Source organism: Diceros bicornis, chromosome 3 (assembly GCF_020826845.1).
Source record: "Diceros bicornis minor isolate mBicDic1 chromosome 3, mDicBic1.mat.cur, whole genome shotgun sequence".
Lineage (NCBI taxonomy): Eukaryota > Metazoa > Chordata > Mammalia > Perissodactyla > Rhinocerotidae > Diceros > Diceros bicornis.
The window spans coordinates 76,657,115-76,672,346 of record NC_080742.1 but is presented as its reverse complement, the minus strand read 5'-3'; the positions used below and the strand labels follow the sequence as shown (position 1 = coordinate 76,672,346).

Here is a 15,232-nt window from a genome sequence, read left to right as displayed (position 1 = left end):
AAGAATATCTGCAAAATCCACAGCTTAGTTTCATTGATTGGAACAAACGGGGGGTATTGAAAATGGGGGGGGCATGCATGTGTGGGTGCAGGGGTACCTGGGAAATCTCTGTACCTTTCTTTCAATTTTTCTGTGAACCTAAAATTGCTCTGAAAAAATAAAGTCTATGGGTATAGTGATGCCTTTTTAGATACAACACCTAAGACACAATCCATGAAGGAAATAGTTGATAAGATGGACTCCATTATAACTAGAAACGTTTGCTCTTTGAAAGACAACATCAAGAGAATTAGAAGATAAGCCACAGACTGGGAAAAAATATTTGCAAAAGACACATCTGATAAAGGACCGTTACCCAAAATATACAAAGAACTCTTAAAACTCAACAATAAGAAAACAACCTGATTTAAAAAATGGGCTGAAGACCTTAACAGACACCTCACCAGAGAAGATATACAGATGGCAAATAAGCATATGACAAGATGCTCCACATCATATGTCATCAGGGAAATGCAAATTAAAACAACAATAAGGTACCACTACACATGTATTAGAAGGCCAAAATCTGGAACACTGACAATACAAAATGCTGGCGAGGATGTGGAGCTGGTGGGAACCCATACATTGCTGGTGGGAATCCAAAATGATACAGCGACTTTGGAAGACAGTTTGGCAGTTTCTTACAAAGCTAAACATACTCTCACCTACGATCCAGCAATCACGCTCCCAAGTATTTACCAAGATGAGTTGAAAACTTATGTCTACACAAAAACCTGCACAAAAATGTTTACAGTAGCTTTATCTATAGTTGCCAAAACTTGGAAGCAACCAAGATGTGCTTAATTGTCCTTCAATAGGTGAATGGATAAGCTGTGGTACATCCGTACAATGGAATATTACTCAGTGCTAAAAAGAAATGAGCTGTCTAGCCATGAAAAGATATGGAGGAATCTTAAATGCGTATTACTAAGTGAAAGAAGCCAGTCTGAAAAGGCTACATACTGTATGAGTCTATCATATGACATTGTGGAAAAGGCAAAATTATAGCGATGGTAAAAAGATCAGCGGTCTCCAGGGGTTTGGGGAGGGAAGAGAGTTTAATAGGTGAAGCATTGGGAATTTCTTAGGGCAGTGAAACTATTCTTTATAACACTGTATTTGTGGATACATAACATTATCCATTTATCAAAACCTATAGAACTTTATGGCACAAAGAGTAAACCCTAATGTAAGCAAATTTTAAAAAATTATGTAGGAGGTCAGGGATTCCAAGATGAGAAATACAAAATGTGACAAAATAATCTAACTGTATTACAAATGTATGAAACAACCTTACTGAAGGGAGTAGGGGAAAAGGTGCTGATTTTTTTGTGTGTGTGTGAGGAAGATCAGCCCTGAGCTAACATCCACGCTAATCCTCCTCTTTTTGCTGAGGAAGACCGCTCTGAGCTAACATCTATTGCCAATCCTCCCCCTTTTTCCCCCCCAAGGCCCCAGTAGATAGTTGTATGTCATTGTTGCACATCCTTCTAGTTGCTGTACTGGGACGCGGCCTCAGCATGGCTGGAGAAGCCGTGCATTGTGCGCGCCGGGGATCAGAACCGGGGCCACCAGTAGTGGAGCGTGCACACTTAACTGCTAAGCCACCGGGCCAGCCCGAAAAGGTGCTGATTTAAGTCACTTTGGAAATGAGTGGAGTCTGTAAGACTAAAGGTAAAATAAATTGTACATAAGTACTGTACCCTGGTTGATAAAGTTGCTTCCCATGGAGGTAAGTGTTAACAATTCCGATACTGCTCTGCAATGTATACTGGAACTGAACAATTAAGTAAGTGCATAGTGGATTATGGGAGCCAGGTTTCTGACTGTTGGAGTGGGAGTTTACAGATAAGCAAGGGAGGAAACTAGACTGATTTATGTAATAATGAATTAGAGTCAGAAACACAAACTCATGTTTAGTTTAACATAGATGCAAATGGTTACATATAGAACTATTTATAGATTTACCTTTTTTTTTTTTGGTGAGGAAGATTGGCCCTGAGTTAATGTCCGTTGCCAATCTTCCTCTTTTTGCTGAGGAAGATTGACCTTGGGCTAACATCTGTGCCCATCTTCCTCTACTTTTATGTGGGACACCTGCCACAGCATGGCTTGATAAGCAGCACGTAGGTCTGTGCCCGGGATCCAAACCTGTGAACCTGGGCCACTGAAGTGGAGCACACCAAACCTAACCATTATACCACCAGGCCGGTCCCTATAGATGTATCTTTATTCAAGGTTAGTACACACACATTTATTTCTTTGTTCTGTCAGCTGAGAGAACCCCCAAGCACTGACACCCCAGTAGCAACAAGCACACCTAGTGCTCAGATCTTTATTCTTCATACTATTCTCCAACAAAAGGTACCAGGGCTCCTTGGAGAAATGGCTGATTCTAGGACCACAGCAGAAACTATACAAGATAAGCCTGGAGCACCTTGCAGTGCTAGGAAGTAAGGAAGAAACACACACACACACCGCCCCCCCACCCAAAAACCAAACCTCACAATAATGGGAGTATACCAAAGGGACATAGCAATCAACTGAAAGAACTCCCAGTGGCCAAAGCTGGAACAATCTGAGCAACAAAATAAATATAGTAGTATATTGGATTATAATCCAAATGATAAATTAAGTATCCATAGTCCATATTGACATAAATAAATTATTGAATAAATAAATGGGAGAAAAGAGAGAAAGATCCTGGGCAGAAGAAATCCAAATGATTTATGTAGATACTCCACCCTCCAATAGGTGAAACATAACACCCCACCCCTTACCTGTAGAGTCGTGCATGAGGACTGCCTTCAGAACAGTGCTGTATGGGAAGGGGGCAGGGGAGACTAGCTTTAGTGGCGAAACCTAAGAAATGCGACCTCAGCCAGGTGATCAGGGTCAACATCAACAGAGAAGCCACGTTCGCAGTATGTACCCCTGATATCATGTGAGGAGAATCGCACTTGGTCTTTTCTGGTCTTCTTCCCCGACACCCACAAGCCCAGTCTAATCGTAAGAAAAACATCAGACAAACACCAATTGAAGCATATTCTACAAAATATCTGACTCCTCAAAAATTTCAAAGTTGCCAAAACAAAAGTCTGAGAAGTTGTCACAGCCACAAGGAGCCTAAGGAAACATGATGACTAAATGTAAAGTTGTGTCCTGGGTAGGGTCTTGGAACAGGAAGAGGACATTAGGGAAAAACTGAGGAAATCTGAATAAAGTATGAACTTCAGTTAATAAGAACACATCAATATTAGTTTATTAATTATATATTATATACGTATATATGTATAAATATTGTGTGTGTATATATATATATATATATATACACACACACACAAATGTACCATACTCGTGTAAGATGTTAATAATATGGGAAACTGGGTGTGGGGTATATGAGAACTCTCTGTACTATCTTTGAAATTTCTCTGTAAACCAAAGACTGTTCTAAAAGATAAAGTCTATTAAAGTAAATGTATTTAAAAAGAAAGAAGACTGCTATCTGCCTCCCCAGATCCTCCACCCCATGCAAAGTGGGAGCGCAGAGCTGGTAGTCCCCAGGGAACAGACTGAAATTCACGTTTCCTGTTACCGGGTGCTTCTGAAAACCCCAGCCAGGACGCAGCACCTTCCTCACACTGGCAGGGCTGGTGCGCACGCGGACCTGGACCCAAGGAGGCACTCACCACATGTGGCTTGCCGAGCATTGTCTGACTGCCCTGGTCCACTGTGGTCTGAGGCGCACAGTGCCGGTCATGGCGGTTCTGGGCTGGGCTCCTCCCAGCCTGCCCTTCACATCCCTGTGGGTTTCCTTGCCTAGCCTCCTTGGGCCCTTGGCTCTAGCCCCTGAACTCCCCAGCTCTGCTGGGGTTGTCTAGCGGAGCGCAGACTCACCACCCCACCCAGTAAAGCTTAGTCCTGAGACAAACATGGGACTGGGTTGAGTTCAGAGGTTAGGGTCTCATAGGGGAAACGGGGGAAAATGGGGGTGTTTCTGGGCCCCCAGTTGAAATCCACAGTTGGGAGGATGTGCTCTTCACTCCCTCCCTGGTGCATCCAGAGGGAGGGAGCTGGCTTTCTAGAAGGTTAGGAGGAAAGTGCAGGGACTTGCAAGTGTTAGAGCAGGGTCTGTGCTGGGAGAGGAGGGTGACTGCAGAACGCTTTGGGGTTGAGGGGGTTGCAACTTCAGCGCCAAGTTTAGGAATATCCAGGGAACTCGAACATTCCCCTGTTTTTGTAGTGAGGAAACTATTATGACTTTAAACTAGGAGGCATGTGCTGCCAGAAAGTGGTTTTGGAGAGGTGCTGTGGTGCGCTCCGGAAAGCTAAGGGCTGGTATGAGATGGGGGTTCTCTGGAGAGAGGGAAGATGGGAGCCAGAACCCCGCAGCCTACTAAAAGGTGCTACAGGGAGAGGTGGAAACAGCCTGGAACTGGTGTCACCTCCCCCAATGAGTGCCAAAAGCCCGAGGTGAGGTGTCAGACCAAAGCCGCCACCGGGTCCCTGCGCTGGCTGCGCCCTGCCCTCTCCAGCTTTACGCACGGGCTCCTCTTGTCTTCTGGCCCCATGAGGAGGGCAGGGGAACTCCAGCCGCCTCTCCTGAGGACAGATCTTTTCCCACAGCCACGGAGCTTTATTCTAGGGGCTCCTAAGGGGAGAAGAAGCCAGAGGTCAGGGCTCTACATCAGGGCGAGGGACAGGCTGAAATGGCCATGGCCGGCCTGGAGAGGGGCGCACAGCCTGGCTGGCGGGTGGCAAGACCTCTGAGTTAATGTATAATTGTGAGCAGATGGCGGGGGCTGGCGGCAGCCTGGGGCCTGGGCCCAGCTAATGAGGGACAATTAGCCCCAAACCTGGTGGGGGCAGTTGAAAGAGTTAGACAGTGAAGGCAGATATTTGCTCCTCAAACAGTCTGGCGCGCTGGGCAGAGGGCTGAGTGGCTGAGCCTTTGGGCTGGCTGGGCCCCCCTGCCAGGGCCCTTTCTCTCTTTTCCCTCCTCCCATCACCTCTGGGTCGAAAGCCTCTGTTTGTTCAGACCCAAGAGCGCGTCGTAAAGGCGGGGGGAGAGGGTAGTTTATGGGGGAAATCGCTGCCACCACCATCTGCCAGGGCTTGTCCCTTCTCCCCCTGACACCCCTATCTCCACCCTCATGCAGCTGTCTATGGGAATAGCAGGTCAGGACATGGAGCCTTGCGCCCCCAGATGCAGGGGCAGATCTGGGGAGAAGGGATGAGGCAGGGAAGGAGGACCAGGAGCAGGGCTACCACATGCCTTCCTAGGGACCTCCTCTCACCCAGGCACGGCTGAGGAGAGTGACCAGCAGTCCCAGCTGCCCTGGGATTGAATGGTCTCTACAGGCACTAAGGCATGTGCTGTCCTGCCCATGGTGCTGAATCCACCTGCTGTGGTCTCCCTCGTGCCCCAGGGCTCTGGGCCAGCCTGAGGATGTTGGAGGAGGCTGCAAGGGGAGGGGAATACACTGGGGGGTAAGGTAAAAAACCCACTTCTGTGATACATTTGGCTCTGCTTTGAGAACAAGAGTTCCCGACCCAAGGATCAAGCTGAATATACAACACTCACCTCCATTCCCCCCCAAACCAAAACATTTACCAATGAAATCCATTCTTCCCCCCTCTGGGACTAGTCTCATTGCCCCACACCCTGCTTACTTTCAGCCTGTCTTCTGAGAGGCTTTCAGAGAATCCAAGGTATGGAGTGGACCCAAAGGGCTTTCCACATTGGCTCCTTCGCAATAGGTCTGCCCAAGACCGTGGTGGCAACAAAGCTTCCATGTGCTGGGGGCTATGCTTCACTTCCAGCATTCCAGTCCACAAGAACCAACTGTCCAGCTACTGGTGCCTCCCACCCCAACAATGATCCAGATAACCTGTGGTGTCCCCTGTGGGTACAGGAGTGTCATTCATAACTTAGAGTCTAAAAGCACCAAATCCCTAGTGTAATGGAGCCTGATAAAATCTAGAGATGGAAGGATGAAAACCAGGCTGCACATCTCCTCATAAACACCTCACCTGCATCCCAACTACTCTCAGAGGTTCATTCCCACCACCACCACTGTTGCCAGTGTTCTGAGGTCCAGGATCCCCCTATTTCCAGGCAAAAACTCACCCTTGGTGTCACCTCAGTCAAGGAGCCAACTGGAGAATTGGTGAGGACACTCTGTGGAGAGAACTGGTGCTACATGACACACACTCTTCTATGTGCACCCTCATTCTCTCAGAGATCTAGGAGCCAACCTGGCCAGTATTTGGTATCAGTCTATATAACCATTTATCTTTTATAGTAATACACGTGGAACCCAGGAGTTGGCCCCAAAACACAGGCATGTCCATTCTGGCTGAGAAGATGTGTCTGTGGTTCTGGAAGTCACCTTTGGGCTTCTGTGCATTCAAAGCCTTAGAGACACAGTCTGATATTCCCCATCTTCCATACTCCCCATTCCCTTCAGGAGTACTGGCCCCTGAGTAGGTACACTCAGGGTCCAGGGGGCCTGCGTGAGAGTGGCTCTGTGCCTGCTTCAGGGTGGCAGGTAGACACAAAGTGGGCTCTGAGGACTTCCCATGGAAGGACACAGTGGGTCATTGGCTGTGGTTTGCCCTGCTTCAGGACTGGTGTTAGTCAGCCTCATGCACACCTCCCTCCTCCTCTCTCCTCTGCTCATGGCCTGTGACATCACTGGCTGCTCCCAGAAGGCTGCCCTCTGCTCCTGAGCACGGGATTTCTGTAGCTCTGGACCCCCTGGCAGGACTGAAGCAGGAGAGAGTAGAGGCTGTTGCTAGGACCAGAGCACCACTACCCCTGGAGCCTGCAGAGGTCTCAGGAGCCCGGCATAGGAGACTGGGACCCTCCACTGAAGCTCCCACCTCATTGCCTCCACACAGGTAGCTTACCTGCAGGCTCATTGTCTGCTCTGCCTCCCATGCTGTCTCCGTGTCTTTGTGTGGCCAAGCCAACTTCTCTCCTCCTCTGTCTTTGCATCTACCCATCCTCCTGCCCCTTCAACCCCCTATCCTGCTTTTCCATTTTGTGAGCACAAGTTCTTTTATCAGACAAGTTAATATGAATGTTGGGAATGTGTGGTGTGGCTATTGGGAATGGGGTTTCCGTTTGTGAGTTGGGGCATGATGATTTTTGGTTTGGACATGATTTGGATTTGAGTCCTCACAGCTCCTCTGAGCTCTGGTCACTTAGAGGGACACAGTCCTATCAAAGATTCAGAGTTTGGCTGATATTCGGAGCTCCCACCCCACCGTCTGGGCAGAGCCCTTTACATTCCTAGCTTCACTCTCCTCTCTCCATTGCTTTGGTGGCAAGTACACAAACATGAAGCAGGGGTGGGGGCAGAGAAAGAGAGCCCCAGAGTTAGGAGCTGGACATTTCAGCTTCTGGTGAGGGACTGGCCTCTAAATCTCCTTGAGTTTTACTCCCTGGGTGGCCCCTGATTTGTGGGAACCCCAATTTGTGCCTCAGTTTTCTTTTTGGAAAAACCTCTGCCTTCCTTCTTGACTTTCTGGAAAGACGAGCATTGAAGGGGAATGTGTCTCTAACTGCCTAGAGAGGAGTGAGTAAAAGCCAAGCTGGCTGCTGAATTTAAAAAGTAGCTCCAGATCCCACATTCTTTGTGAGTCCATTGTTGTTTCACCTGTACTAGTCTCCTCTCCCTGGTTGCACTGTAATCTCTTGGAGGGCAAAAACCTTGTCCCTTTTCTTTTTACTCCTTCCATCCCAAACTACCAGCAACGTGCTCATGATTAATACCTTATTCAGTAAATAATTGCAGATTGGTTAACTGAGCCAAGATGGCATGGTTATTACAGGAAAGTTCTATGCATAAGCTATTCTCTGGGGTGACCTCCAGCCCTGCCAGGAATCCAGGCATGAAAGAAGATGGCTTCAACTCTCATTATTCGCTGATCAAAGCGAGAAAGACATGGTGGCCCATGACCTGTGTTCCTTGCTGCTCACAGACTCTCTTGTGCTCACAATGGCTTCTGTGTCAGTCAGCACACAGCTCTCTCCTGCTTCCTGCTCCCTCCCTTCAACATGCCTTCGATAAATAGTTGAATGAGTGAGTGTCTGATCCCAGGGAACTAGTCTCTGAGAGTGAAGCTTTACTTTGAGATCTAGAACTCTCCAGAATTAACTGGAACCAACAAACCCAGCAGGTTTGAAGCTGCCAAGAGATGTGTCTTCCAGGAGAAGCCAGGACTTCAGGCTTGTTAATCTCTACTTCCAGTGTATGGGCCTGGAGCCTCAATGCCTGGGGGTAGGACTGAGCTCCTGTGTTTCCCCAGAGCTTCCTGGAGAGTATAAAAAATAGGAGCAAGACTCTCCCCTGCAGTGCTCTGAAGGAAGCTTTCTAGCTGGTGGTTTGGAGAACCTAACCTCAGGGGCTGCCTGATGATAGAGAAGGCAGATCCTTTAACTCGGGGACCTCGAGGTCTCCAGCCTTGAACCAGGGCAATTGGGATTCTTGGTCACCGATGCCTCCCCTGGCTCCAAAGAATATCCTAAGATCCTACTGAGTCTGAGCTTAGGAGTCAGGAGCCCTGGCCCATGTGCATCACCCAGGGCTCAGAAGGCTTTTGAGGGGTCAGAGACAACAGTTGTCCATTTGGAAAAGGGAAAGCCAGAGCATCTAGAGGCATCATCCTTTTCCACCTCCCTGACCTCTTGTAATGGACGTGTGAGAAATGAGAGGCCTGCCACTCTCCCAGGCCCTTATCAGGACATCCAGAAAGATCTAGTTTTCTGCTGGCCCTATGATGTTTTAGTTTGTCACAGGAGGGCTTAAGTAAAGATCATCTGAATTTTCTCAGCCAACCTACTGGCAAACTTTAGAAACTTGACCCTCTATCACAAAACACGACATCCCAAGACCATTCCAAGCAGGAGATTTCACCCAAATAACCCCTGATTATTGCAGGCCCAGCTCCAAGACCAGAGAAGGAGCTCCCAGGAGGAACTCCCCTCCCCAGTCTTCCCAGTTTCTGCCCTTCTGTAAGGAGGCTCAGCCCGGAGCATGCCGCAGGACGGTAAGATGAATGGGGGAAGTGGGAAGAATGGGATTCTGTAAAGGAAGGGAATATCTCAGGGCCCCACTTCTATCCACATGGTTTCATCTGCCCTTGGCCAGTGTTCTGGGGGAGCTTTGTCCAGTCACTCCCTCCCTGCTCCACTCTGTTTCCCTTAGATCATGAGGGTCAGCGCATATGGCCATTATGGCCACGGAGCAAAGACTCACCCAGGAACCAGCTCCCAGAGACAGTGGCATGTTTTGGGTACCCTGGGAGCATAAGGGGAGCAGTTGCCTGGAGGAGGACTTTCTCTATGGTGGGAAGCCAGGCTGGAGGGGCCTGAGTAACCCTCTCTCAGGAGGGTCCTCTGTGCCACAGGTGGGCCAGGGAAAGGGGAGACGTGGTATGTGGATGCCTCCTTCTCATGCCCAGGGATCAGCGGTGTGAATCAGCTGGGAGGACTCTTTGTGAATGGTCGGCCCCTGCCCCTGGACACCCGGCAGCAGATCGTGCAGCTAGCAGTCAGCGGGATGCGGCCCTGCGACATCTCACGGAGCCTTAAGGTAGTATTCTGGGAACTTTGCCCAGTGAGGGGGACAAGAAGCAGGAAGAAGGGGCCCCTCTTAAGGCAAGAGACTGGGGCTGTTGCAGACTTTGAGGGCCTTTGGACTTGAGCTACTTCTTAGAGGGGGCTGGGATGGGGAGCTTTATGCTCCCAAAAGTGAGGCTGGACTCTTGACTCTGTGGCCTGGTCCAGTAAGTCTCACTTCACCTTGTAGCCTCCTTCTATCCCACGGACACTCACTCTCTGCCCATCATGCCTTACCTGTCTCTGCTTCTCACCTGACCCAGGTATCTAATGGCTGTGTGAGCAAGATCCTAGGGCGTTACTACCGCACAGGTGTCTTGGAGCCCAGGGGGATTGGGGGAAGCAAGCCACGTCTGGCCACACCCCCTGTGGTGGCTCGAATCGCCGAGCTGAAGGGTGAGTGCCCGGCCCTCTTTGCCTGGGAGATCCAACGCCAGCTTTGTGCCGAAGGGCTTTGCACCCAGGACAAGACTCCCAGTGTAAGTGCTCTCCCTGCCCCACACCAGGATTGGCAAACAGGCTATCTGGGGAGAAGATCCCAGGCTGGGGGGCAGGGCTCTTGGGCTCTCTTCTGACCCATAAGTTCCTCTTCTGAAAAGTGGTGGTGGTGGGATAGGTGAGAAGAAGAAAGCATGGGGACAGAGAAGAGGCTGCCTTGGGAACGTGTGTGGGAGGGGACAGGAGAGAAAGGATATTGGGGAAATATCCTCAGGATGCGCTCCTGGGTCTGTGCACCATCTTCCCATTCAACACTCCGACACCCCCAGGTTTCCTCCATTAATCGGGTCCTGCGGGCGCTACAAGAGGACCAGAGACTGCCCTGGGCACAGCTCAGGTCACCAGGTGGGTCTTGGAGCCGCCCCCAGGGATAATCAGAGCCAAACCTAAGCATTTGACAGTTCTCAAAGCCCTTTCTAGTTCTTTCTTCGATCATCCTCACAACAAGACAATAAGGAAGGCCTGTCAGGGAGTCTTGTTTTCTCCTGGCAGAAGAAAGTTGAGGCTCAGTGAGCTGGTGACTTACCCAAGGTCACCAGCTAGTTGTTGGCTGGTGCAGAACCCAGGTCCCCTAGCCCCTAGGTTCACAGGATCTGTGGAGGAAGAGGCAGGACTGGGTCTTCCACACCCTCCCTCTGCCTCATGCACAGCTTTTCAGAACATCCTTCATGCTCTATGGGATCATGCAAACCTGGACCAGCCTTGCTGCTGCTTCCCCTAAAACACTAAGCATGCACCCCACCACGGCAGTTAGCACGCTTCCCACCAAGTGCCCCTGCAGCGACCTCCAAGGAACTGTGAATGCTCCGCCAGCGCCACCAGCTCAGCTCTGCTCTTACACCCATGCTGTCCCCAGTCCACAGCCCCAGGGACTGAGGGACCCCGTCTTACCAGAGGAATCACCATCACAAGCCTTTGTCCCCTTTGCAGCTGTTTTGGCTCCAGTTCCTCGCACTCCCTTTGGTGGCTCTGAGGCTCCCCAGGGTCCTCACCCAGGGACTGGCCACCGGAATCGGACTATCTTCTCCCCAGGCCAAGCCGAGGCTCTAGAGAAAGGTGCCAGGGCTGGGGCGGACAGTGGGTCAGAGGGTGCTCAGTATGACACATGGAGGCAGCACCCTGAGGGCTGTGGACAAAGGCTGAGGGGTGGAGGCTGTGGGTGGCCCTGCCTCGGGCAGGAGGGTTGTTTAGGGTTGTATCAGGTGGGAAGTGGGGTCTGAGAGGGAGAGCCATGCCTCGCTCTTTTCCCCATGCCCTTGCTATGTGAGCCTCAATCTCTGCAGAGTTCCAGCGTGGGCAGTATCCTGATGCAGTGGCCCGTGGAAAGCTGGCTGCTGCCACCTCTCTGCCTGAGGACACGGTGAGGGTGAGTGAGCTCTGCCACATGGTATGGACAAACCACAAGGAGAAAGAATCTGTGCCACCAGGGCTTCTGGTGAGCTGGAGAAGGGGGTAAGAAGTGGAAACAGATTTGTTTGGAGCAGAAATCAGAGATAAGAAGCTCCTTCTTCCCCTTTTGCTGATTGCTCTTCTCTCCTCCTCACTCCAAGTCTTTGAGTTGAGGAAGAGGACAGAGAGCAAAGGCCAGAGCAGGGAGGCAGGACGTCAGGTCTGAGGAAGGGTCTGCTCTCTGAGTCCAGGAACACGTGGTGAGAGCAGTAGGTGCCAGGCGGCAGAGAGCACAGCCAGCTATGTTGCTTCTGCCCTCCCTCAGGTCTGGTTTTCCAACCGAAGAGCCAAATGGCGCCGACAAGAGAAGCTCAAGTGGGATATGCAGCTCTCAGGTGATTTCTCTGCGCATCCATCTACCCACCCATCCACCCACCTACCCACCCACTTATCTACCTACCCATCCACCTACATATCCATCCACCCACCAAACATTTGCTTGGCACCTGCTGTGTGCCAGGCCCTGTATTAGATGCTGGGCACACACAGTCCCTGCCATAAGGGCTGCACTGTCCCCAGTTTACCATCCCTGGGATTTAATCCCTTTTCCCCAGTCTCCCAAGGCCCTGCCTTGGGGAGGAGGGCAATTTAGGGTTGTAACATCCATCTCCCCCCACCCCCGCCAGAAGTTGCTGCCTTTCCTAGAACCCCCGTGCCTCTCACTGCCACTCCCCACTTCCTGGACCCTGGTTCTTCCCCCTGAGTGGATCCACCCTCACCTTGTAGGTGCTTCCCCGGGTCTGACTGTACCGAGTGCTTTCTCAGGGATCGTCTCTGCACAGGTATCCAGGAAGAAAGGGGAGTTTGTGAGCTGGGAAGGCTGAAGGGCTCACTGCTTCTCCCATTCCCAGTGAAGGCTGAGCTAGAATTCATGACTCCCCCAGGCCCCCACAGTGAACACTTCCAGAAAGCGCCATCCTCATAGTCTACGATATGAATGGTGCCCTCTGGAGTTATAGAGGATATAGCCTGGGGGGTGGGCAGCCCTGGGATCCCAGTCCTGCTAAACAGGAAGCATCACTGGCAGCTGGGGATCTCCTCTTGCTTTTTCTAGCAGTCCCCTGGCAGTGTACCCACAGCAGCCCTGCCTGCCTTGGAGTCCTTGGGTCCCTCCTGCTGTCAGCTGTGCTGGGGGACAGCACCAGACAGGCATCTGAGTGACACCCCACCCCAAGCCTGCTGGGGTAAGGCCAGGCCTCCTTCCTGCAGGGTGTGGGGAGGGCTAACTGACTCCTTGACCCACAGGAGGGCATGGATCTCCAGTTGGGGTCATCAAAGGAACCTTGATACAGCTTTCCTTATTCCTTGCACGGCCCACAAAGTTGGGGAGACTAGTGCCCCCTGAGTCTATAGTACCATTGACAGTGTAGCAGGAAAAGGGGGTGGGATTGGGATTCGAGTGTATATATCCAGGGTAGAGAACCGATGTCTGCCCCTCTCCTCATCAGTGACTTTGAGGGGTGGGGTGGCAGCAACAAACTCACCCTCTCTTCGTCCCTGCAGGCTACCTGCCCCCCATAGCCGAGCTCCCTGGATTCAGTACTGCTTTGCCATCCTTGCCCTTCCCGCCACTGTCCCCATCGCCAGTCTTGGTGCCCCTCAGGCCTTGCTCTGGCCTGGCTCCCCACTACTGCAAGGCCTGGAACGAGGGAGGAGAGCCAGAGCGGAAAGGAGATGGGCTGGGGAGGATCTAATACTTCCTGCCCAAGCAGGTCATTGCTCCTTCTCCTTCCTGTGTCTCTTCCTCCTCTGTGGACCTTGCCTGGTTCTGCCTTGCTGCCCCTCCTATGCATCACCTGATTGGAGGCACCAGAGAAGCCATGCTCACATTCCTGTATTGGCCTTAAAAGGCCTCCACTTGGCAGTAATAAAAAGATTTTTTTAATTAGCAGTAGTTCCTGTTGTCCATTTTTCCCATGAGCACTCATACTCCCACCCCTATATTTAATAATTATATACAGTTATATATAGATCTATCATCTACCTATCTTATCTATCTGTGTAACTGTGCATGTATGTATCTATCTAGCTATCATCTATCTAATGTATCTACCTATGTGTCTATGTAACTATATATGTATGTATCCAGTCTATCTAATTCATGCATCTATGTATATATGTATCTACATATGCATGTATATATATATGTATCTATCTTGGTGTCTGGGTGCTCATGTCCCCACACACATGCACACATACACACATACTGATAGTACAACACAGCACGTCACCCCTAAGTCCTATAGCATGTATCTCCAAAAATTAAGCAACTTTCTTATATAATGACATCACCATTATCACACCTAAGAAAATTTACAATAGTTCCTTAATGTAAGAAAATAGACATTAATTCCTTAATTACATATCTATTTTTTTGCATAGCAGCAAACACAGTGGAAATGCTGTCTTTCACATTCTGCTTGTCCCTTTACTCATGCTCTTGGGCATGTTTGCTTGCTGCTTCTTGGCAGTAAGTTCAAAATCTTCTCAATGTTGTCTCTCTGCAGAGAAATCTCTAGGCTCCTCCCGGGAAGCCTTGAGATGTAGGGAAAGAGAGAAACGTGGGGGAAAGGGGGTGAAGAAGGGGATATTTGGAATGGGGGATGGGCTCATTCCTCCAAATTCTTTTCCTTTTGAAGGGCAGGGGATGGAATGATGATGGTGAGACAAAGCAGGGTAGGGGGGAGTGGGGGCACGTTTGTTTACTCCTATCTGGGACAGGTACTGCTCCAGAAGTTGTCCTTCAAGAGCTCTCTTTACCCTCAAATACTCCAGAGCTGTGCTCTTCAATAAGTAGCCACCAACCACAGGTGGCTATTTAAATGTAATTAAAATGAAATAAAATGAATAATTAGGTTCCTTACTGACACTAGCCACATATCAAATGCCCAATAGTCCCTTGTGGCCCATGGTTACTGTACTGGACATTAAACATTATAGGCCATTTCCATCAGCACAGAAAGTTCTATGGGACAGCACAGCTCTAGAATGAAATTCCAAGGGTAACAGAGCACGCTCTGCCCCTGCTCTGCCTTCTCTACCCTCAAGCTGGAGGCCCTGCTGGACAGACCACCCAGGAAAGTGAGTGAGGTTTTGTGGGGGTGACAATCTGCACAGCAGTCTGAGAATAAGCCATTCACTTCAGCGACAGGAGTGATGTCAGCAATGGAAGAGGCTGTCACCTGAGGCCCCACGGCTGAGCACCAAGTGGAGGACGGATAGCCACTTGTGGGGAACAGGGCATGAGAGAGAGAGAGAGAGAGAGAGAGAGAGAGTGTCTGTCCCTATGCACATGCATGCCCTTGCATCTGAGTGTGTATATGTATTTATGAAACGCTGAGGAAGAGATTCTGCATTAAATGACCTCCAAGGTCCTACCTCTCTGAAGAATATATTCTAGTCCACATCTTTGGCCTGAACTTAATTCTCTTTAGGAAAAGAGATGCCCTGGTCTCTAGTGTTCTCAACCTTCACTTATTGGATTAAAATTTTTACAAAATTCTTTTATATCTCTTGAGGAGACACATACTTACAAAAACCTGACGTCATTTTTCTTTATTCAGATGGAATCTCTTTCACGTTCTTGTTTCAGCTTCTCTTCTCAAAGGACTTAAAAAC

The 15,232-nt window shown here is 49.9% G+C and overlaps 1 protein-coding gene across 1 annotated transcript; it reads left to right on the top strand.

The window, feature by feature from the left end:
• Window positions 1-9,083: 9,083 nt before the first annotated feature.
• On the top strand, window positions 9,084-14,270 carry PAX4 (paired box 4). The gene is given in 12 exon segments (XM_058534666.1): window positions 9,084-9,096; window positions 9,457-9,641; window positions 9,931-10,146; window positions 10,435-10,510; window positions 11,096-11,221; window positions 11,449-11,531; window positions 11,880-11,949; window positions 12,341-12,396; window positions 12,669-12,824; window positions 13,118-13,189; window positions 13,191-13,326; window positions 14,122-14,270. Coding segments are annotated over 12 exon segments (1,338 nt in total).
• The last annotated feature ends 962 nt before the right edge of the window (window positions 14,271-15,232 follow it).